This window comes from Megascapheus bottae, chromosome 36, assembly GCF_031878675.1.
Source record: "Megascapheus bottae isolate mThoBot1 chromosome 36, mThoBot2.hap1, whole genome shotgun sequence".
Classification (NCBI taxonomy): Eukaryota; Metazoa; Chordata; class Mammalia; order Rodentia; family Geomyidae; genus Megascapheus; species Megascapheus bottae.
The window spans coordinates 6,156,920-6,177,390 of NC_143544.1; the positions used below are offsets into that span (position 1 = coordinate 6,156,920).

Below are 20,471 nucleotides of genomic sequence, written 5' to 3' on the forward strand. Positions count from 1 at the left end.
TGGCTGAGGCAGATGGGAACTAAATTTATTCTAAATTCTCCACACATCAATTCTAAGTCCAGTAGGGGAAACCAGGTCATCATGACTGGGCCCAGGAACCAAATGGGGTCTCAGTGGAACAGACTCTGAAAGTAGGTTAGTGCTTTCAACTGTTCTCAGTTACTTGAACCTTCCACTCCCTCCGCCCCTTTGGGGTCATCTACCGGCTTCCTGGCCTCTTTCCTGTCCATCGCTTGCAACCTGTAACCCTTCTCTGACTTACTCTTGGTTCGTTGCTTCAAAACACTGGCGTGGATCTTTTAATTCCTTGATATATCGAACCTGTCTGGACTACGGTGGGGGCTGAGCCTTCCTCAAATAAATCACAACCAAAGGAATGCTTGCCAGCCACAGAGATTGGTGAGGGGCGGAACTGCTGCGAACACCACCCCGTGGCGCCTCCCGCGTGGGTGTCTGCGCCTTCTCCCCGTCTTTGCTGGGAGACCCCGACAGTCATCCCCTCCAAGACCCTCCAAATTCCGCCGGGTTGGAGACCCCACCCCGAGTCTACCCCATCTTCCCGGGGTCGCCACCGCCGATCTGCACCCCCGTAGACCCTCCTCTCCCGTGAGCCGGGGCTCTGGGTTCCCTTTCCTTCTTCCAGCGTGACTGGACGCCCTTCGCGCGCTGCCCGGCAAGCCCTTCCTGGCGCTCCTTCTTGCTGGCTGCCCCCACCGCCTTGGGCACCCAAGCCGGGAGAGCTCTGCGGACGCGATGCGTCCCGAGCGAGGCTCTGGACCGCACGAACAGCCCCGGCCCCGGGCAAACCTCGGAGGATCCCCGCCCGCCACCTTGCCATGGGGCCGGGCCGAGGCCTGCGGCGGGCCCCGAGCCCGCGGGCGGCCGGGAGGGCGCGTCGCGTTCGCCGCTCCGTACCGGCAGCCCGCGAGGTCCAGGGTAGGGTGCTTCCCGGAGGGAAGCCCACCGCACGCACCTACAGCCACCCGCGGCGGCCGCGCGCGCGGAAGCGGCGACGAAGAGCGCGGCCCACGAACGCGCCGCTGCCGCCGCCGCCGCCGCCGCCGCCGCCCATTGGCTACCGCGTCTGCGTCATCACTGCGCGCCGGACGGAGGCGCCTTCCCGCTCCTGAACGCTGACGTCAGAACGACCGCGCCGGCCTCGGCGACTGAGGAGAGCGGGCGGAGGAGGCGGCGGCGGCGGGAAGATGTAAGTGAGGGGAAGAATCCGACCGCATCCGAGCTTCGGGGGACCCGTGGCGGGCCTGGGGGCGCGAATCGTGGGGCCGGCTCGGTCTGCGGCCCCGGGGTGTGGCGGCAGGCTGGCGGCGAGCCCGGAGAGAAAGAATGGGGCCCGGGGAGGGTGGGGTGGGAGGCGTCGAGGCCGCGGCCCGGAAGTGGTCGGTGCCGCCGCGGACGGAAGGACGACCCGGCCGCGTCGGCTTTGGGGCGACCCAGCGAGGCCTTGTGGCCCTGGGGGCGGCTCGGAGCGCGGCCTCGGCCCTCAAGGTTCCCCCTGGACGGGGCCCCTCCTGGAGAGCAGTGAGTGGACGAGCGAGGGCCGGGGGCGAGCGGGTGGGCACGGAGTTGCTTTGTGGGACCGCCTGGAAGGCCGGGACCCGCCCCACCGGGGCGGTCGACCCAAAGGTGAACTCCGCGAACGTGTACCGAGCCCTGCTCGGCGCTAAGCTCTGGGGATGGGGCCCAGCCAGTGTGCACCGAACGCCGCCCTGGAGCTCCGAGGGCAGGGAAGGGCTTGGGCTCGCCCGCCGGGAGACGTGGAGTAGACCGTCTTTCGCCACTTGCTGTTTGTATTTAGCACGCACGGTTTCTGAACTGTGTCTTTACGTGGGGAGGATGCTCTGAAACGCCATCTGCTCGAGATGTATCTAATTGTTCTCTCCTCTCTCTGGCTATTGGACGCGCACCTTTCCGGAGGTAACCAAGGTCCCGAGCTGTCACCTCAACTTGTGTGAAACAGAGAACCTCAACCTTTGCTCTCTAGCACTCGACCCAGCCAGCAGAGTGTTCTTTTATTCTTTTTTTTTTTTTTTAACTGCTTAAAGATAACCGGTAGTGCTTGTTTCATAAAGTACGTTGGGACAGATTGGGAAGAGTCTATAAATCCCTTAGAGCTGTGTTTTGTCTGGTAAACGGAGTCATTTTTAAAGGTAAATTTTTAGCAAGAAATGAACGGCTCGGAATTTAACGTAGTAGGAATGGAAGAGCACTTGCCTGGCATGCATGAGGTCCTGGGTTCGATCTCCAGCTCCACATTGATTATTTATGTTGATGTACTGCACAGTTCTTTGGATATAATATGTCACATGTAAAGACTAGTGTTGAGGCGCTTATCTTAACAAGTATGTTCCCCAGTACTACAAAACAGAAGTGGTTTAATTTTACCTGTCCCGTCCTGTGGCCAGGAGGAACTTCAGATTGTGCTCAGCGCTCACTTTCTATTAGACAGAGCTATTCCAATGGGTTTTAAGAGGGGCTGTTCTGGGAACCTTGTGAAACATTCAGAAGTCATGTGGTTGAAGATGAGTGAGGTGGATAAAAAGCTTTGGGACGTGGAAAGCAACCTTGTCTTCTAACACTAGCTAGCATTTACTTAAGTGCTCCATTGGATCACTCTGAGGTGGGAACTGTAATTACCATCACACTTTTGATGAGATACATCCCCAGGGCAAAGCCTCTCATGCGCACTCACTGACACTAGATTCTCAGCCACTGAAGACTGCTCACCATTTCCAAGTGCAGCCAGTCTGCCTGGTGGGTGTTTATATAGTGTGTTACTATTTTAAAACAAAAACAGTTTGAAAAGATTTTTACCACCCTAGAGAGGAATGAAAAGGTGAAATCCTGACCTCTTCCCCTAATTTGCCCAAAGCCAGCTTCTGTTCTTTCTTGGCTCAGAACACTTTGAAGCATCCCTGCCTGTGTGCCAGCTGGACCCCCTGTGGCTTGCAGTGTCTGCCTTAAGTTGTGGAGTGTTGATATACCTCGTTGACTGGAAATAGTGCAGGAAGTGGTCCCTGGAATAGGACAAATGAGTTGTTTTAGTAAAGGTGGTCGCCGTTATCGAGCGCTTAGTTCAGTCCCCCACCCTCCTAAACAGATGATGGCTATGCCCTGCCCATTCCAGTGTCTGCTCCTCTCCCAAGGTTTTGAGATCACAGACTCACTGTGTAGATGATTCCCTGAGTCTTTACTAGTGATCCTGTTACACTTTCTCTGTTTATGTGGGTATTGCATGCTCTGATATTGTTTCTGCTTCTAGTCATGTCTTCATTTAATGTATCCTACAGGAATTTATAGCAATAGCACAAAAAGAGGTCTGATCTCCTCAGAAGACCATACTTTGTTAGATATTTCTCTACTCTGCTACTGTAACATTTTGGAGGGCTGTAGAGGGCCAATCACTGTCATGAAATTTAGGAGTGAGATCTAGCATTGTACAACTTTGCCTCCTGAAGAATCTGAAAAATGCCTTAGGCATATATTTTTATGTGCTCTTTTCGCTACAAAAGACAAACAGGTGACTACCCACCTGCAAGGTAGGGGGGCTGGGTTCGTGTCCTCTGGGAAGACTTGGCGTGTGCTGCCTCTACCTGCGTGCCCTGGCTCTGGACATCCATGTCCTCTGTGAGGACACTTGGATGCTGTGTTCGTTGCTACCTTATTTTATGTCCTCAAAATTTTACAAATGGATTTGTTGCCTTGCCGATGCGTTCATTCTTTAAATCCTTTTATCTTGTTATTAGGCTGCTCTTTGGCGTAAATTGCAATCGATTAGGGATCGTTTCTCAGACTCAAGTTAGAAGTGAGAGTTCAGATAAGTGAGGCCGTCCTTGCTGCTTTGAACACCTCAGAAGGGGAGAATGGATTTATCAGGAGTGAAAAAGAAGAGCTTGCTAGGAGTCAAAGAAAATAATAAAAAGTCCAGCACTAGGTAATCCTTCTGTAAGCTTTTTCTAGTGCTACTTTGGGGGTGCTTGCTGCGAGGAATACCTTTGAAAGGGGAGAACTTGAAAATGGTTTTGGATTCTACAGTCAGTGTCCTAAGCCACAGATCATTTTGCTCTGTGATCACGTGGGATCTCTTGCCCTTTTGGACCCCTCTTGAGTTGTATTGTTTCGCGTTTATCAGAAGCATGCAGCCTCACATTCTTCCTTACTGTCCAGGGCTCCTTCTCCTACCAAACGCAAGGACCGCTCTGACGAGAAGTCTAAGGATCGTTCTAAAGATAAAGGGGCCACCAAGGAATCAAGCGAGAAGGACCGTGGCAGGGATAAGACCCGGAAGCGCCGCAGTGCTTCTAGTGGAAGCAGCAGCACCAGGTGGGGCCGTTTATTAGGACGTCCTGCTTTGGGGCCTGTTCTTATTACTGTCAGTCATGGGGTTTGAACTTGGAGGTATGGGCACTGCCCCTGAGTGCTTTTGTTTAAGGCTAGCGCTCTACCACTTTGAGCTTCTGTGCCACTTTGGGTTTTCTGATGGTTAATTGGAAATAAGAGTCTCAAAGATTCTCTTATCCAGGCTGGCTTCAAACTGTGATCCTCAGATCTCAGCCTCCTGAGTAGCAAGGATTACAGGCAGGGGCCGCCAGCACTGGCTCTGCTCTTTTAAATGTACCTTGATTCAAATTTGTGGTTTGGTCTGGTCTAGTGCTCATTTTTCAGTAGTTGAAAATCAAGTCAAGGCAATGGTTTGGGTCTTTGCCAGGCTACTCCTTCACCTTCTGTGTCGTGGCAGCAGCTGGTCCTTCCATCCCGCCACTGTTCCATGACTGCTCCTCACAGGAGGGACAGCGTCCCCAGGGGGGAGCCTGCCAGGGAGAAATGCAGTTCCTCCCTGAATCACTGTTACCTGCCCCTATCCTGCCCTCAGATCTCGGTCCAGCTCAACCTCCAGCTCCGGCTCTAGCACCAGCACAGGTTCAAGCAGTGGCTCCAGTTCTTCCTCTGCATCCAGCCGTTCAGGAAGCTCCAGCACCTCCCGAAGCTCCAGTTCCAGCAGCTCCTCTGGCTCACCCAGCCCTTCTCGGCGCAGGCATGACAACAGACGGCGCTCCCGTTCCAAGTGAGTGCCTGTCCGCAGGTCAGAACTACACATGTTGGGGCTGGGAGTTTAGCCTAGTGGTAGAGTGCTAGCCTAGCATGCATGAAGAGCCGGGTTCGATTCCTCGGTACCACATACATAGAAAAAAGCCAGAAATGGTGCTGAGGCTCAAGTGATAGAGCTCTAAACTTGAGAAGAAGAACCCAAGGACAGTGCTCAGGCCCTGAGTCCAAGCCCAAGACTGGCAAAAAAAAAAAAAAAAAGAACTACACATGTACTGTGACTATCAGAAAAGGAGGTCTAAAGGGGCCTCTGAGACAGCAGAGAGCATCCCACTGGACAGGAATCTGTCCTGACCCTTCCCTTGAGTACTGAGCACTAAAACTAGGGTCTTGCACTGTGCTCCACTCCCGGCCAAACTTCAGTATACATTTACCTGATCAAAATTGCTTGTGGTATTCTGTTTTCTATCAGATCCAAACCCCCTAAAAGAGATGAAAAGGAGCGGAAAAGGCGGAGCCCTTCCCCCAGACCCACCAAGGTGCATATTGGACGGCTCACCAGGAACGTGACCAAGGTGAATACTTTGCCTCATTGCATCAGCTAGCAGAACATTTTTATGCTAGAGCTGTACTTGCTGAGTAAATTGGCTTTGTCTCTTACGAAATAGTGTGTGTATTGGGTGCTGGTGGCTCAAAACTGTAATCATAACTACCCAGGAGGCTAAGATCCACAGGATTTAGATTAAAACCCAGCTCAAGCAGAAAAATGTTCAAGACTTCTCTCTAAAATAAGAGGCAAAAAGCCAGGTTGGGGGCATGACTCAAGTTGGTAGCATGCTTGCCAAGTAGGCATGAGTCTGAGTTCAAACCATTAAGTTTCAATACTGGTTTCAAAACAAAACTGGGTGAGTACTAATGTAACCATTCTTTTCCCTGTAGGATCATATTATGGAGATATTTTCCACCTATGGAAAAATTAAAATGATTGACATGCCTGTAGAGAGAATGCACCCTCACCTATCAAAGGGCTATGCATATGTGGAGTTTGAGAATCCAGATGAGGCCGAGAAGGCGCTGAAACACATGGATGGAGGTGGGTGAGCCTTTCATGCCCCGCTGCTCCAGGGCTGATTTCCAACTTCATGAGTCTCATTGGAGCTCTTTAAGGATTCCAGATTTTATTCAGTCCCCCAGTCCTGGAGACTAATATTAAACAGAGTTTAAAGACTGGGAATGTTGTGGCCAGGAGTTTGGCCTAGTGGTAGACTGCTTGCCTAGCATGCACGAAGACCCAGGTTCAATTCCTTGGTACCACATATGTAGAAAAAAGCCGGAAATGGTGCTGAGGCTCAAGTGGTAGAGCAAGTCTAAGGACAGTGCTCAGGCCCTGAGCTCAAGCCCAGGACTGGCAAAAAAAAAAAAGCAAAAAACTGGGAATGTGGCTTAGTGGTAGAGTGCTTGCTTAGCATGCATGAAGCCCTGGGTTTGAGTCCTCAGTACCACAGAAACAAAAAAGGTCAAAAATGGTACTGTGCCTTGAGCAAAGAAACTCAGGGACAGTGCCCAGGCCCTGAGTTTCAGGCCCCAGGACTGGCCAAAGAAAAAGAAGTTGGAAGAAAAGAAAATAAGGGCCTAAAGCATTGTATGTAGTGATAGAGGGCTTGCCTAGCATACATGAAGCTCTGGGTTCAATTCCTTGGTACTATACACAGAAAAGGCCGGAAGTAGTGCTATGGCTCAGAGTAGTAAAGTGTTATCCTTGTGCTGAAAGCTTAGGAACAGCACCTGAGTTCAAGCTCCGATACTGACCCAAAAAAAAGAGTAAAAAAGAAATTGTGAGGAAAGAAATAGAGGTGGGGAACTTAATTTTAGCCAAAGTTGGCCACCAGCCCACTGCTCAAATGGGAGTTATCATGCCCCGCCTACATGCTGTCAATAGAGATAACTACAAGTCTGGCCTGCTTCTAGTTATGACCAGCCCTTTTTCGGACTCCTGATCCCAGCCCTGAGCTGAGCATTCCTTTCCCTTCTGTGTTTTTATTTATTTGTTTTGCCAGTCATGGGGCTTGAACACAGGGCCTGGGCGCTCAAGGCTAGAGCTATGACACTTGAGCCACAGTGCCACTTCTGTGTACGTGGCATCAAGGAATCAAACCCAGGACTTCATGCATTCGGGGCAAGCACTCTACCATTAGGCTACATTCCCAGCCCCTGTGTTTTTATTTTTGTTGTTTCGTTTTTGCCAGTCCTGGAGCTTAACCTCAGAGCCTGGGTGCTCTCCCTGAGCCTCTTTGTGCCTAAGATTATGTAGCTCTACCATGGGAGCCACAGTGCTGCTTCTGGCTTTTATGAGTAGTTTATTGAAGATGAGAGTCTGGGCTTTTTCGTCCTCGCTTCTGATCTGTGATCCTCAGACCTCATCCTCCTGAGTAGCTAAGATTGTGGGTGTGAACCACTGGTGCTGGGCTTTCCCTCCCTTTTGGTTGGTAGTACTTCATCTTAGTACTGTAGAAACTTGTTGTGAAAGTTCCGTGCCCCGTCTTCTGGCTTTCTGCACGCCTGTCGCGAGTTCTGTTGCTGTCTTGAGGATTCCCGCACTTGCTGTAGGTCTTGACTGGGGTGAATCCTCCTCTGGGGAGCTGCCTCCTTTCATAAATGAGATCCAGGCCCCTGGTTTTCCCTGGTGGAACCAGTCCTGCCACGGCTGTTGCTGGCATTGCTTTGGGGTGTTGTGCCCCGGCCTGTCTTGTTTGCTGTGGCGTGCCTTTCTGGCTCATCAGTCCTGGTGATGCTTACACGCTTTATGACTTGGGTTCTTTTTCACTAGGTCAAATCGATGGCCAGGAGATCACAGCTACTGCGGTGCTGGCCCCTTGGCCGAGGCCGCCTCCTCGGCGCTTCAGTCCTCCCAGGAGGATGCTGCCTCCACCTCCCATGTGGCGCAGGTCCCCCCCGAGGATGCGGAGGAGGTGAGGACGTGGGCACAGGGCAGGTTCACTGTAGCCCTGCGAACTTGTCGGGACAGGACAGGGGCAAAGGTGTGTAAGTGGCAGGTAGTTGGAGTCCTGAGATTACGCCAGCCTGTCTTCCCGTGGGCTGTGGCTGCTGTGAGAGCCTTCAGAGCTAAGAACGTGGTTCCTTTGAGGCAGCAGTGCCTGTCCATGGGGTTGAAGAGAAAAGGTGACGATTATTCTAGGGGGGAAAAAAAGCCCTCTTGTCCTTGTTCTCCCAGTGCTTGCTGTTGGGGCTTTCGCCTGTTGTGACATTCCTACTGGCTGCTTCTCTCCCCCAGGTCTCGCTCCCCCAGGCGCCGATCTCCCGTGCGGCGGCGGTCACGCTCTCCCGGCCGCCGGCGCCACAGGAGCCGCTCCAGCTCCAACTCCTCGAGATAAGCAAGGGCCTCTGGCTCGCCCCTGCCTTTTGCGCCCACCCAGCCCAGATTTGTCACTTCACTAACCAAAGGAGCGTCTGAGAAAGGACCCCCACTGGGTGCACACTTGGAAGGCAGCGGGTGAGGCGCTTCTGCGGGCGAGTTTGGCTGCCAGAGTGCTGTGGATTTGGGGCTCTGTTTATAAGGTGCCCCGTAGTTTTCGGGCTAGAAAGTTCACCCCTTCTCTGTTCTGAGAGTGTTTGGAGACAAGACTCCAGGTGGCATTGCTCCAGCCTTGCCACGGGACGCTGGGGCCAGCCTGGCGACCTGGTCATGCCCTTGCTCTTCCTGCCCAGTGACTTGCAGGAAAAACGGACCAAGCTGCTGTTCTTGTTAGGCCTGGCCCTGCCCCTGCCCCAGTCCTCTTCCCTTGAGTTAGCTGCCGTGAATGGGTATGCTCTCCATGTCCTCACTCGTCATGCCCCTGTCCTGCCCTCCTTACTCTGAAGTTGATGAGCAGTTGAGCCGCCTCTGCAGGGTCCTCAGAGCCCTGCCCCACCCACTTTTGCCTTTCCTGGTGGTCTTGCAGATTTGCTGTGGCAACATGTACATTGCTCTCTTTTTTTTTAATTTTGCTTTTATTGTACAGTCAGTACTATAAAATTTGAGTTTTGTAACTTTGTAGCATTTTAGGTGAGGTTGTGTTTGTACTTCGTTGTGAAGAATAAAAAAATTGTATTGAATAAACCTAGGATTGGAATGCAAACAGAACTGGTCTCACTGCCTTTGTCTAGAGCAACTTAGTTGTTCACAGTTCTCTCCCTGTCCAAACAAGACCTAAATTCTTCCTTCCTTCCCAAAATGACACCTCCAAAGGCTCTCGGGAGTTGGTGGGTCTGCGCACCTGTGGGTGACAGCAGAGGAGATGGCTTTGACACGTCTCCCCAGAATCTTTAGATTCTGCTGGAGACCCCTCTGGGGTACTCAGTAACTACCGGGAGCAGATGCTGATGCTCATACCTGTAATCGTTGCTGCTCAAGAGACAGCTGAGGGTCCATGGTTCAAAGTTTGCCCAGGGGCCAGGAGTTTGGCTTAGTGGTAATGTTTGCCTAGCATACATGAAGACCTGGGTTGGATTCCTCCGTACCACATGCATAGGGGGAAAAAAGCTGGAAGTGGTGCTGTGGCTCAAGGGGTAGAGCTCTAACCTTGAGGAAGCCCAAGGACAGTGCTCAGGCCCTGAGTTCAAGCCCAGGACTGGCAAAAAACAAAACATGCCCAGGCAGAAAACACTGAGATTTCAGTATATGAGCAAAAGGCTGGATGCATGACTCAAATGGTACAGTGACTCTGTGTGTGTGTGTGTGTGTGTGTGTGTTTGCTGTCATTCGTTAGTTTGCTACCACGTACTTTTTTTTTTTTTCTGCCAGTCCTGGAGCTTGAACTTGGGGCCTGAGCACTTGGGCTCAAGACTAGAGCTCCAGTACCTGAGCCACAGCGCCACTTTGGTCTTTTCCTATGTATATGTGGTACCTAGAGCCTCAAAATTTCCCAAACGCGTCTGGATGGCGGCCCCTCCCGGATGTGCCACTCCGATCACGGCGCCGACCCGTCCGAGGCATCCAGGGGACCCTGGGCCTCGCTCTGGCCGCTTCTCACACACAGCCCTCGGGCTTTGGGTTATGTGGGCAGCGGAGCTGTCCGGAGACCACCGGGCTGGGCGAGCTGCCTGCTGGAGCAGCCCCGCCAGCCAGCGCCGAGCTGCGGTGAGCGCGGGGGCGGGGCCGGCGGGAGGGGCGGGGCCGCCCGGGCCGGGCCCGCGGGGGGGCGTGGCTGGGGCGGGGCCGCCCGGGCCGGGCCCGCGGGGGGGCGTGGCTGGGGCGGGGCCGGCGGGAGGGGCGGGGCCGCCCCGGCCGGAGCCGCGACCCCGCGGCCGGTCAAGATGGCGCTGGCGGCTGCGAGACGTGTCCCCGTGGGCGTCCTGCTCCGCGCCGGTGCGGGGGGCCGGGGCCGGGCGGTGGCGGGCGGGGGGCCGGGGCGGGAGCCCGGCGCGGGGAGGCCGCCCGCCTTCTAACGGGCCTCGCGCCTCCGCGTCCGCAGGGGCCGGGCTCGGGCGCACGGCGGCCGGCGGCGGCGGCGGCGGGCTCGGGGGCGGCGCGCGGAGCTTCACGAACCACCGGTTGCTGGTGGAGCCGGACGCGGCCTCAGGTGAGCGGCAGGCGGGGCGCCCGCGGCTCCGGGCCGGGTCGACGGCCCGTTAGTGGGGCGGGTTTCTGCTCGGGCTTCGTCCGGGCGGGCCGGGCTCTGCGCCCCGCGGCCCCGGCCCCGCCCGGCCCTGCCCGCCCGCCCGGGGAGCCCTCCTGGCTGGACCTCCATGGCGGGGCCAGCCCTGTGTCAGAGAGAGGAGAGGAGAGGAGACACTCACACATGTGAAGGGGAAGAAGCCTGGACTTCGCCGCCGCACACGCCCCACCGGGCCGCTCCCTGCCAAGTAGGCTGCAGGTCAAGGCTGCGTGTGTCCGGGGCCTCCAACTTTGATCCCTTTCTTTCCGACTGCAACAGAAGGCTGACGTGTAGGGGGCCGGGAGTGTGGCCTAGTGGTGAAAGTGCTTGCCTAGCATGCACGAAGACCCGGGTTCGAGTCCTCGGTACCCCATACACAGAAAAAAGCCAGAAGTGGTGCTGAGGTTCAAGTGGTAGAGCTCTAGCCTTGAGAAAGTCCAAGGACAGTGCTCAGGCCCTGAGCTCAAGCCCAGGACTGGCAAAAAAAAAAAAAAAAAAAAAAAGAAGGCTGAAGTTTAGAACTCAATTTAAAAAAAAAATAGTGCTAGTCCTGGGGCTTCAACTGAGTGCCTCCGTGCTATCTTTTCTTTCCTCCTTCCTCTAACCACTGGATTCACAACTCTACCTCTGGCCTGATTCCAGGGGGGCCTAAAGTTTGGCCTAGTGGTAGAGTGCTTGCCTAGCATGCATGAAGACCCAGGTTCGATTCCTTGGTACCCCATACATAGGAAAAAGCCAGTAATGCTGCTGTGGCTCAAGTGGTAGAGCTCTAGCCTTGAGCAAAAGAATCTCAGGGACAGTGCTCAGGCCCTGAGTTAAAGACCCAGGATCAGCAAAAAAAAAAAAAGTAACTTGCATTGCTGAAAATGTTCATTCTGTGGCCCTGTATGGGCACAGCAAATGTTTGCTGTCCCTGGGTGGAAGGTGGAGAGGGAGAGGAGTATTGATGTGGCTTTACCTTTGGCCTGTTTATTGGCTCTGTTATAAACAGCCTCGGGATTGAAGAAAAGTTGTTTCTTTGTTTTGCTTTATTTCCAGTGCTAGGAATTGAACTCAAGTCTGTGCATGCCTTTGCTATGCAAGCATATAACAACTTGAGTTTGGGCTGGGGTGAATGAATCTCAACGGCAAAGCAAACAACAAAAACAAGTTTCTTGTGTTGTTTTACTGAGTTCAAATCCCCCCACACACACACAACAAACCCTGTGTTAAGTTTGCTACTAAAGGAAATTTTTCCCCCTACATGAAGGGTCATCGCAACCTATAAGACATAATTTTAAATGAATATTTTTCCATTTTGTTCCAGTTCAATTTGAAGACAAAGTGAGCAGGTGCTCATTTTAATAGTAGAAGCCTTGGGGGGGGGTACCTTTGTGGTCAGCTGGCCTGACAGTGGGCAGGCAGCGTCATTTCCTCGACTAGTACCCTGCACAGAGATTATGCACAGGCTGGGTATGGATGGGGTCAGGGACTCATGAGCACCAGGAAGCAGGGGTAGCAGGCATAGAGACAGGTTCCATACGCAGCACCACCAAAAGAAAATCAAAATAAAAGGTTCATTTACCTTGCCAACTTTTTGTGGAGGATATTGGTCCTGGAGCTTGAACCCAGCGCCTGGGCACTGTCCCTGAGTTTCTTTTTGCTCAAGGGCTAGCACTCTACCACTTGAACCACAGCGCCACTTGTGGCTTTTTTCTGTATCTGTGGTGTTGAGCAAGTGTTTGCTTCCTCTTCCTGTAAACCAGGGGTTGCCGTGATGAAGCTGAAGAACCCCCCCGTGAACAGCCTGAGCTTGGAGCTCCTCACGGAGCTGGTCATCAGCCTGGAGAAGCTGGAAAACGACAAATCCTTCCGTGGCGTCATCCTGACTTCAGTAGGTGCTGGGCTGGGCCCTGGTGTGGAGGAGCCTGGCAGGCCGTCCTCTCCAAGGCGGAGGCAGGCCGTCCTCTCCAAGGCGGAGGCAGGGCCTGGGTGGGGCGGGGCCAGCGGGAGGCAGGGGGTCAGTGGATGGGTCATCACCTTACGAGGACTGCAGCCACTTCCTAAATGTGCCCAGGCTGTGGCTGCCTGGAGTGCAGGTGCTCGGGCGTTGCTGGCTTGACCGCTGGCTGTGGAGGTCTCAGGTGAGCTCCACTGCCATTTGAGCCACCTGATTTTTTCTTTTTTTCTTTTTTTAGCCAGTCCTAGGCTTGAACCCAGGACCTAAGCACTGTCCTCAGGCTTTCCCTCAAGGCTAGAGCTCTACCCCTTGAGCCACAGCACCTGGCCTTTTCTATGTATGTGGTACTGAGAAGTGGAACCCGGGGCTTCACGCATGCTAAGCAAGCACTTTACCACTAGGCCAAACTCCCGGCCCCCAATCTGATTTTCTTTTCTTTTTTTTTTTTCCTTTTTTCTTTCTTTATTTTGCCAGTCCTGGGGGTGGGCACTGAGCTCCTTTTGCTCAAGGCTAGAGCTCTACCACTGGAGCCACAGGACACTTCCGGCTTTTTCTGTAATTCAGTTGGAGATAAACATCTCACAGACTTGCCTGCCTGGGCTGGCTTCGAACTGTGATTCTCAGAATCCAGCCCCATCTGAATTTTTTTTTTTGGTTGGTTGTGGGGCTTGGACCCTGGACCTGAGCGTTGTCCCTGAGCTCTTCAGCTCAAGGTTACCGCCTTACCCCTTTCGCCACTTCCAGTTTTCTGAGGTTAATTGGAGACAATAGTCTCACCTTTTGTGCCTGGGCTGGCTTTGAACCGCGGTCCTCAGATCTCAGCCTCTTGAGTAGGACAGCAGGTGTGAGCCACCACACCTGGCCCCCTCTGAATTTTTAGGAGGAATCTCAGCATCGTCCCCAGATGCTGACAAGTGCCAGGTCCACAATCCTCAGATGAAAGTGTCAGGAGGGTCTGAGAGGTTGACATGGCAGACTGGGCCTCCCTGGAGCTCGCACGGAGCGCCCCCTCCCCCCCAGTGCAGGACCAGGAGTGCGGCACTAACTTAAGGCCCTTACTGTAGGGAAGGTCATTATGAGGTGAGGCCAACAGTGCTGGGAGGCATCATGATATGGAGGCCAGGCCAGGCGCCCCAGGACAGCTGAACCCACCGGCAGGAAAGGCGCAAGGCCTGGCACACACCTGGGTTGGGAGTTCTGGTGACATCAAAGCCCCAGTCTTGGGTGATTCTGGAACACTCCAAGTTGGCTTTGCATAGCAGGATACTTTCTCACTACGATGAGAAAACCGTCTCCCCCAGTCCAGGAGCTCCAGAAGGAAAGAGGGCCACCGCTGGCCTCTAGTGACTCCTGCTGGGGCAGGTCACCTCTCCCGTCCTCCCAGGGCTTCTCCCTTGCTTTCCCTGCCATTGTAAGGATGTCTGTCCCGAGAGGCCTTCCTCCCTAACCCGGTCTGGCCTCGGTGTTGACCTGTGCTGGGCGGGGAGCCAGCTAGAGCCCCAGCCAGCTGACAGCAGTGCTGTCCACCGAGGGTGGACTCCTGAGCACCGGCCCTGGCGGCCCCACAGGACCACCCCGGCATCTTCTCAGCCGGCCTGGACCTGAGGGAGATGACTGGCCGGAACCCAGCCCACTACGCCGAGTACTGGAGAGCCGTGCAGGAGCTGTGGCTGAGGCTCTACCTGTCCAGCTTGGTGCTGGTCTCCGCCATCAACGTGAGTGGGGCCGACCGGCCTGTGTCCACACACGCATGTTATACATGTCGCTCTGGTCAGGCCTGGACGGGGAGGGTGGGCATGGAGGCGGGGGGACGCGCAGGCCCTGGGACGCTGTGGCCTGCCTTGGGGTTCCTCGCACACCCCAGGCTTGGCTCGTGGGACCTGGTGTGAGATGAGCGCTCTGGCTAAGTGCTGGTTCAGAGAGCTGGCACCCAGCAGATCTACAAGAGGAGAAGCCATGTGCCACCCTGCCCAGAGATGAGGAGAGGGAGTTTTCTGGACCCAGAGGCCGCAGTTGCTGTGGTCAGCCGCTGGCTGCTGGCCCTTAGGGACCTTCTGGTGCTGGGCTTTTCCCCTGCAGGGAGCCTCCCCCGCCGGAGGCTGCCTGATGGCACTGTGTTCCGACTACCGCGTCATGGCCGACAACCCCAGGTACCGCATAGGACTGAACGAGACCCTCCTGGGCATCGTCGCCCCCTTCTGGTAAGGGCCGGGACTGCACCGCCCTGTGTCTGGACTTGGGCTGGGCAGACTGGAGGCACAATTGAGTGGGCACCTGCGTTCCAGGTTCAAAGATACCTTGGTGAACACGGTCGGGCACCGCGTGGCAGAGCGCGCCCTGCAGCTGGGGCTGCTCTTCTCCCCCGCCGACGCCCTGAAGGTGGGCATGGTGGACCAGGTGGTCCCTGAGGACCAGGTGCTGAGCAAAGCACTCTCCGTGATGACCCAGTGGCTGGCCATTCCAGGTGAGGAGCCAGGGGCTTCCCTCCCTCCCCACCTCAGATCTAAAGGACCACCTGCGGCGGCTGGCCACTTGGGTCCATGGCACTTCCCTCTCAGGCCCAAGATCAGGGCTGCATGTCAAGGTGGCCCAGGCCACACCAAGGCCACCCAGCTTCCTCAGCGTCTGGTGGACTCCGCTCGTTCTGACAGTGGAGTCACTGCAGTCACTGCCTCCTTCTACAGGAGGTTGTCTCTCCGTGTCTGGCTCACATTAAGGCCCTGCTTGTACCCTACACCATTTTATCTCAAAAACCTACATTTTCCAAATAAGGCTCTGGGGGGATGTTTTTCTTTTTTTTTCCACCAGTCCTGGGCTTCAACTCAGGGCTTGAGTTCAAGCACTGTCCTTATACTTTCTCAAGGCTAGAGCTCTACCACCTGAGCCACAGCACCACTTTCAGCTTTTTCTATGCATGTGGTTTGACCCGGACTTCATGCATGCTAGGCAAGCACTCTACCACTAGACCAAACTCCCAGCCCTGCCCAGAGCTTTTAGATACACTGGTGGGCAGTGGAGACTGGCTGCCTTCTCCCATCTGATGCCCTAAGTTCTCTACCAATTTGGGGTTGTGTTTTTTGTTTTGCAGTGCTGTGTATTGAACCCCAGTCCTCGCATGTGCTAGAGGAACACACTGTCACTTAAGTCACGTTTCTAGCCCTTTGGTCTTTCGTTTTCAGATAGTCTGACTTTCAGATAGAATCAGTCCAGCTTTGACTGTGGCCCTCTGCTCTCCACCCCAGTAACTGCTAGGACTGCAGGCATGTGACTCCCCTAGCCGTGTCAGTTTCTGCTTGGATCCTCGTAGAGCAGTTGAAATGATCTGGTCCTGAGGCCGGGTTTTCATTTCCTTCAGAGCATGCTCGACAGCTGTCCAAGAACATGATGCGAAAAGCCACTGCTGATCTCATGATCAAACAGCGCGAGGCTGACATCCAGAACTTCGTCAGCTTCATCTCCAGAGACTCCATCCAGAAGTCCCTGCACGTCTACTTAGAAAAGCTCAAGGAGAAGAAAGGCTAAGGCTCACCCGCTGCACAGGTTTAAAGCCAGCCACAAGTGCCCTGTGGGGGTCCACCGAGGTCTCAAGGGGAGTTTAACCAAGTCCTCGCTCTCGGTTACCTGGCAGTCTTCATGGAGGGCCCACCACCTTCCCACCTGGTAGGACACTGCACGGACTTGGGGACTGAGTGGCAGGAGGGCACTGTATACATTTGCCCCGAGTGTCCCCAGTCCAAAGCAAAATTGTAAATAAAGGCCTTTGACCTGTCCTAGCCGGACTTTTGGCTGCCTGCTGGGCAAGGAGTCCAGGTAGTTTCAGGATGCAGTGACCCAGGGACCAGCCCCCTTCCTGACTCCCCCTAAAAAGCCTCTGAGCACATTTGTTCATTCACATGAAGGCAAGGGCCTGTAACAGCTTGGGAATTTTTTTTTGGGGGGGGGGTGGTCGTGGGACTTGGCCTGGGCACTGTCTCTGAGCTCTTCAGCTCAAGGCTACTGCCCTACCCCTTAAGCCACAGCACCACTTCCAGTTTTCTGGTGGTTAACTGGAGATAGACTCCCACAGTCTTTAGTACCCAAGCTGGCTTTGGATCCCGATCCTCAGATCTCCACCTGCCGAGTAGCTAGGATTACAGGTGTGAGCCACCGTGCCTGGCTCCTTGGGAAATTTTTTACCAGCGCCAAGCTTGTAGATGGGCTACAGCTCCTGGTGGATGCCTGCCTCGTGTGGCTCAGCCCAGCACCTCCTAAATCCTGTCCAACATGCTGTGAGTTCCAAAGCATCATGGGGTCCTAGGCGCCCTTCTACCAAGGTGACAGCTCTCTGGGTGCAAAGCAGCCATCGTCCCACACTTAACGCTGGCCCCAAGCAGGAAAGCCCAGCTAAAGGCAGCACCAGGCCTACTGACCCATCCTGGGGAAGAGCCTGGGGCCCCAGCAGCCTGCCTGTTCTGAGGGTTCCCGGGAGCCTGGTGACACGGCCTCTGGCTCTCTGGTTGCAGCGTGGGCACAGTGGGCCCTGAAACCTAAGAGCCAAGAAGCCCAGTTCCACCTAGAGCAGCACGGGGATGAGGCAGCCAGAGAACTCACGCTGCCTCATAGCTCACACTGATGAGAGGGTAGCAGCCCCCAGCAGGACAGTGCAGGTCAGGGCTGTCCCTGTTCCCTCAGGACGATAGGACCAAGACCACCCAGAAGGGATGGGTGCTCAGATGAACAGAGTGCTCTGGGCCCCCTCATGTGGTCCTGGCTGAAGTGGCTGTTTATTGACGAGCTGTGGGGTCCAGGACAGTGCTCACTCCGCAGCCCTATGGGATAGGAGCAGGTAAGCATCCTACAGTGGGGAAACCGAGTCTCTGAGTGGCCTGTTGGCATCCATTCTTCCACAGTCAGATGACCTTGCTCCGTGTCCTCACGTGGGGATGGGGGTGGCTGGCCCGAGTGTAAGTGACGTTCCCTGCCAGGCCTTAGCTGTCAGTGGGACTTAAGGGTCACCTCCACGGGAAAATGGTCACTGATGGCAAGCGCCTGGAAGGAGAGGGGAGCGGAGCCTCAGCAGGGCAGGGGCTGCCCTCACCTGGGAGGGGCGGGGTGCAGGATGGGGTCTGAGGTGCCCGCGCGGTGGGTGTCAGCACCCACGCGCAAGGGAAGCCCAGGAAGCTCAGGCCGGTGGCTGGCTCCCTCTGCCCCGCCTGCCAGGTCAGGAGCCGGGCCATCCCGCGCCCCACACTCGCCTGGGCCTGGTCCAGGTTGAACTCCTCCTGGAAGTCGTGCACGGCGGCCGAGTGGGGCTTCAGGCTCTTGCGCAGGCGGGCGCCGCACACCACCAGGCGATCGTAGGCGCAGTCCGAGTTGCCCACCGTGGTGTCGGCGCTGTCGGGGATGAGCCAGTGGAAGACCTCGCTGCTGCGCAGGCGGATGCCGGCCCAGTCCTGCGTGCGCACGTAGCTGCAGTCGGCGTTGAAGTCGCCCAGGAACAGCATGTCCTAGGGGCGGGGGTCTGAGTCACGCGGGCCCGGCCCCCACGCGTGCCTGCCCGGCCCTGGGGCAGCTTACATCAGTGCCCCACTTGTCGATCACGTCCAGATACACGTCGTACAGGGCGTCGATCTCCGCCACGGCCTGATGGGGCGCGGCGTGCAGGGGGACCAGCACCAGTTCCCGGGCGGCTGCGGGGCGGGGCGGGGTGAGGAGTGAGGAGGGGCGGGGCCTGGGGGTGGAGCCCTGTGGGGAGGGGTGAGTGGGGATGGGGCCCTGTGTTTGTGGGCGGGGCACGGCAGGGGCGGGGCCCTGTGTTTGTGGGCGGGGCACAGTGAGTGGGGCCCTTGCCTGGGGGCGGGGCACGGTGGGGGCACGGCCGTGTCTGTGGGCGGGACAAGGTGAGGGCGGGGCCCTGTGTCTGGGGGTCAGGGCACGGTGGAGGCGGGGCACAGCGGGGCGGGGCTCTGTGTCTGTGGGCGGGGCACGGCGGGGGGCGGGGCTCTATGCCTGTGGGTGGGGCGCGGTGGGGGCGGGGCCCTGTGCCTGGGGGCGGGGCCCGGCCAAGGCCAGCCTCACCAGAGCCCGGGGCTGAGAACTTGACCACGAAAGGCTCCCGACTGAAGGCGTCCTCTGGGTCCGGGTACTGGTATGTGTCCAGCACCGACACCACAGCTTTCCTGGGGGCAGAGGGCAGGCGAGGGTCCGCTGGGCCGCCACCCTGCCCAGTGCCCTCCCCTCCAGCCCAGCTTACCTGTAGACAAACAGGTACATTTCCTTGTAGTGGTCCCGGCCGAGCGGCTGGCTGCTCACGAAGCTGTACTCGTGCTGGGACACGCTGTGGAGAGACAGCAGGCCCTGGGTGAAGGGCTCCGCGCCCGAGCTGGAGGCTGAGCCCGGGTGCCCGCCTCCTCGCTACTGCACCTGTTAATCTGCTCCATAAGCGCCGACACGGCGCTCAGGTCCGGGTCTCGCACCTCCTGCACCAGTGTGATGTCGTAGCCGGACAGGATCTGAGCAGGAGCCGTGGGTGCAATGTAATGCCGGCCGGCTCACCCACGAGCCGAGATGCACCCCGCCCTGGGCCCCAACCTCACCTGTGCTATGACACTGCCACAGGCTGGGTCCAACACTTTGCTGTCACCGAAGCTCTGGATGTTGAAGGCTCCAATGCGCAAGGCGGCGGCAGTCCCTGTGGCCCCTATGGCCCAGAGCGTGGCCAGCACGGCCCAGGCCCCACCCATGACGGCCAGCTGGGCAGCCTGAGGGGGACAGGGGCAGCCAGAGCCCAGCCTGGGAAAGCAGGCTTGCCTTCCGCAGCCAGCAGCCTTCCCAAAAGCACATCGTATCCCTGCACTGTCCAGGCACCCCCAGAGCAGCACACCAGCTGGGCTGCCAGCTCATGACAGCCTCCCATGAGGGGAGCGGAGGCTCAAACGCAGGACTCCCACTCCTACCTAGCCCCAGCTCACTCAAGCCTGACTTACCTGGGAGGTGGACTTGGTAAGGTCAGAGGCTCAGGGAGCCTGGGCCATTGGAGGTCCAGGGTCCCGGCTGGAGGCCTGTTGTGGCCCGGCTGAGCTGCTGTCTTGGTTCCACAACAGCTCTGGTACCAAAGCACCAGCAGGTATTTGAGGCCTTTGGTGCAAGGGAGGGGCGGGTCTGGGCCCCGCCCCTCCTCGGAGTGGGTGCCAGAGTTCCTAGCTCCTGTTCTCACGAGATCCCAGAGGGCACAGGCCAGGAGGCTGACCAGGAACCACTGGAGAAGCCCAGGCACTGCCCCTGCCCCTGAACCATAGAATTCCTTGACAGCCCCTAGAGTAGCCTCAGGATTGAAGAGGAAAGCCACACCCACAGTCTAGATCCTGTTCTTGCTTCCATTTCCCCAGAACTAGGTCATCTGGAATCTGCTTCCTTGAGCTGGGTTCTCTCAGGGAAACAGGGAACTAATGGAGAAAGACCAGTCCTATCCGGCCCAGCACCTCCTGCTGCTTCTGACACCTGTCCTCACCTCAGAGCAGAAAAGCTGCCCCGCCTGATCCCATTCTCATCCTCGGTCCCCACACCCAGAAGAGCCCCACCGTGGGAGGCTGCACAGCCCCACAGCAGGAGCCGGCTAACAGTACCCTCCCCATCCTCACCCGCAGCCACATCTAGGAACCCTGGGGTCACAGCTCCAGCTGGGCAAGGCCGCCCCAAGAGGCTGCCTGTCAACATGCCAGAAACACCCACACGCTTTGGAGGCGCCGCCAGGGCTGGCAGAGCCCCTGGGCTGGAGTCCAGGCACAGGAGAGAGAAGGTGGTCTGGTGGCAGCTGATCCAGAGAGCACCTGTAA

At 56.4% G+C, this 20,471-nt stretch overlaps 3 protein-coding genes across 7 annotated transcripts; 2 read left to right on the forward strand and 1 right to left on the reverse strand.

Annotated features, from left to right (window-relative positions):
- The first annotated feature begins 1,125 nt into the window (after positions 1 to 1,125).
- On the forward strand, positions 1,126 to 9,205 carry Rnps1 (RNA binding protein with serine rich domain 1). 3 transcript variants are annotated; one of them, XM_090324558.1, is made up of 8 exons: positions 1,126 to 1,207; positions 3,765 to 3,952; positions 4,186 to 4,341; positions 4,892 to 5,083; positions 5,537 to 5,639; positions 6,004 to 6,157; positions 7,892 to 8,033; positions 8,357 to 9,205. In XM_090324558.1, the coding sequence occupies exons 2-8, from the start codon at positions 3,882 to 3,884 to the stop codon at positions 8,454 to 8,456; spliced, it is 918 nt and encodes a 305-aa protein (XP_090180684.1). In that variant the 5' UTR covers positions 1,126 to 1,207; positions 3,765 to 3,881; the 3' UTR covers positions 8,457 to 9,205. The 3 variants fall into 3 exon arrangements, with proteins under 3 accessions (XP_090180684.1, XP_090180686.1, XP_090180685.1); XM_090324560.1 differs by lacking the exon at positions 1,126 to 1,207 and adding an exon at positions 1,252 to 1,539; XM_090324559.1 differs by lacking the exon at positions 1,126 to 1,207 and adding an exon at positions 1,817 to 1,935.
- Positions 9,206 to 10,349: 1,144 nt separating this feature from the next.
- Positions 10,350 to 16,430, forward strand: Eci1 (enoyl-CoA delta isomerase 1). 3 transcript variants are annotated; one of them, XM_090324606.1, is made up of 7 exons: positions 10,350 to 10,429; positions 10,536 to 10,643; positions 12,464 to 12,591; positions 14,226 to 14,372; positions 14,737 to 14,858; positions 14,943 to 15,121; positions 16,013 to 16,430. In XM_090324606.1, exons 1-7 carry the CDS (start codon positions 10,378 to 10,380, stop codon positions 16,177 to 16,179), a joined length of 903 nt encoding a protein of 300 aa, XP_090180732.1. In that variant the 5' UTR covers positions 10,350 to 10,377; the 3' UTR covers positions 16,180 to 16,430. The 3 variants fall into 3 exon arrangements, with proteins under 3 accessions (XP_090180732.1, XP_090180734.1, XP_090180733.1); XM_090324608.1 differs by lacking the exons at positions 10,350 to 10,429; positions 10,536 to 10,643 and adding an exon at positions 10,774 to 10,937; XM_090324607.1 differs by lacking the exons at positions 10,350 to 10,429; positions 10,536 to 10,643 and adding an exon at positions 10,774 to 10,926.
- A 947-nt stretch (positions 16,431 to 17,377) lies between these two features.
- Positions 17,378 to 20,436, reverse strand: Dnase1l2 (deoxyribonuclease 1 like 2). Its single transcript, XM_090324960.1, has 7 exons — positions 19,233 to 20,436; positions 19,060 to 19,148; positions 18,890 to 18,973; positions 18,715 to 18,815; positions 18,214 to 18,326; positions 17,892 to 18,143; positions 17,378 to 17,685 (listed from the first exon to the last, which is right to left on the reverse strand). Exons 1-7 carry the CDS (start codon positions 19,377 to 19,379, stop codon positions 17,632 to 17,634), a joined length of 840 nt encoding a protein of 279 aa, XP_090181086.1. The 5' UTR covers positions 19,380 to 20,436; the 3' UTR covers positions 17,378 to 17,631.
- Between the last annotated feature and the right edge of the window lie 35 nt (positions 20,437 to 20,471).

Bases quoted from the DNA above. Each gene is read 5' to 3' on its own strand.
- Rnps1 (XM_090324558.1), top strand. From the start codon at position 3,882: ATGGATTTATCAGGAGTGAAAAAGAAGAGCTTGCTAGGAGTCAAAGAA. The intron at 5,084-5,536 runs GTGAGTGCCTGT...GTTTTCTATCAG, and splicing joins AGACGGCGCTCCCGTTCCAA to ATCCAAACCCCCTAAAAGAG. The intron at 6,158-7,891 runs GTGGGTGAGCCT...CTTTTTCACTAG, and splicing joins GCTGAAACACATGGATGGAG to GTCAAATCGATGGCCAGGAG.
- Eci1 (XM_090324606.1), top strand. From the start codon at position 10,378: ATGGCGCTGGCGGCTGCGAGACGTGTCCCCGTGGGCGTCCTGCTCCGC. The intron at 14,373-14,736 runs GTGAGTGGGGCC...TTTCCCCTGCAG, and splicing joins TGCTGGTCTCCGCCATCAAC to GGAGCCTCCCCCGCCGGAGG. The intron at 14,859-14,942 runs GTAAGGGCCGGG...CCTGCGTTCCAG, and splicing joins GGCATCGTCGCCCCCTTCTG to GTTCAAAGATACCTTGGTGA.
- Dnase1l2 (XM_090324960.1), bottom strand. From the start codon at position 19,379: ATGGGTGGGGCCTGGGCCGTGCTGGCCACGCTCTGGGCCATAGGGGCC. The intron at 19,149-19,232 runs GTGAGGTTGGGG...GCTCCTGCTCAG, and splicing joins GTGGCAGTGTCATAGCACAG to ATCCTGTCCGGCTACGACAT. The intron at 18,816-18,889 runs GTAAGCTGGGCT...CTCTGCCCCCAG, and splicing joins ATGTACCTGTTTGTCTACAG to GAAAGCTGTGGTGTCGGTGC.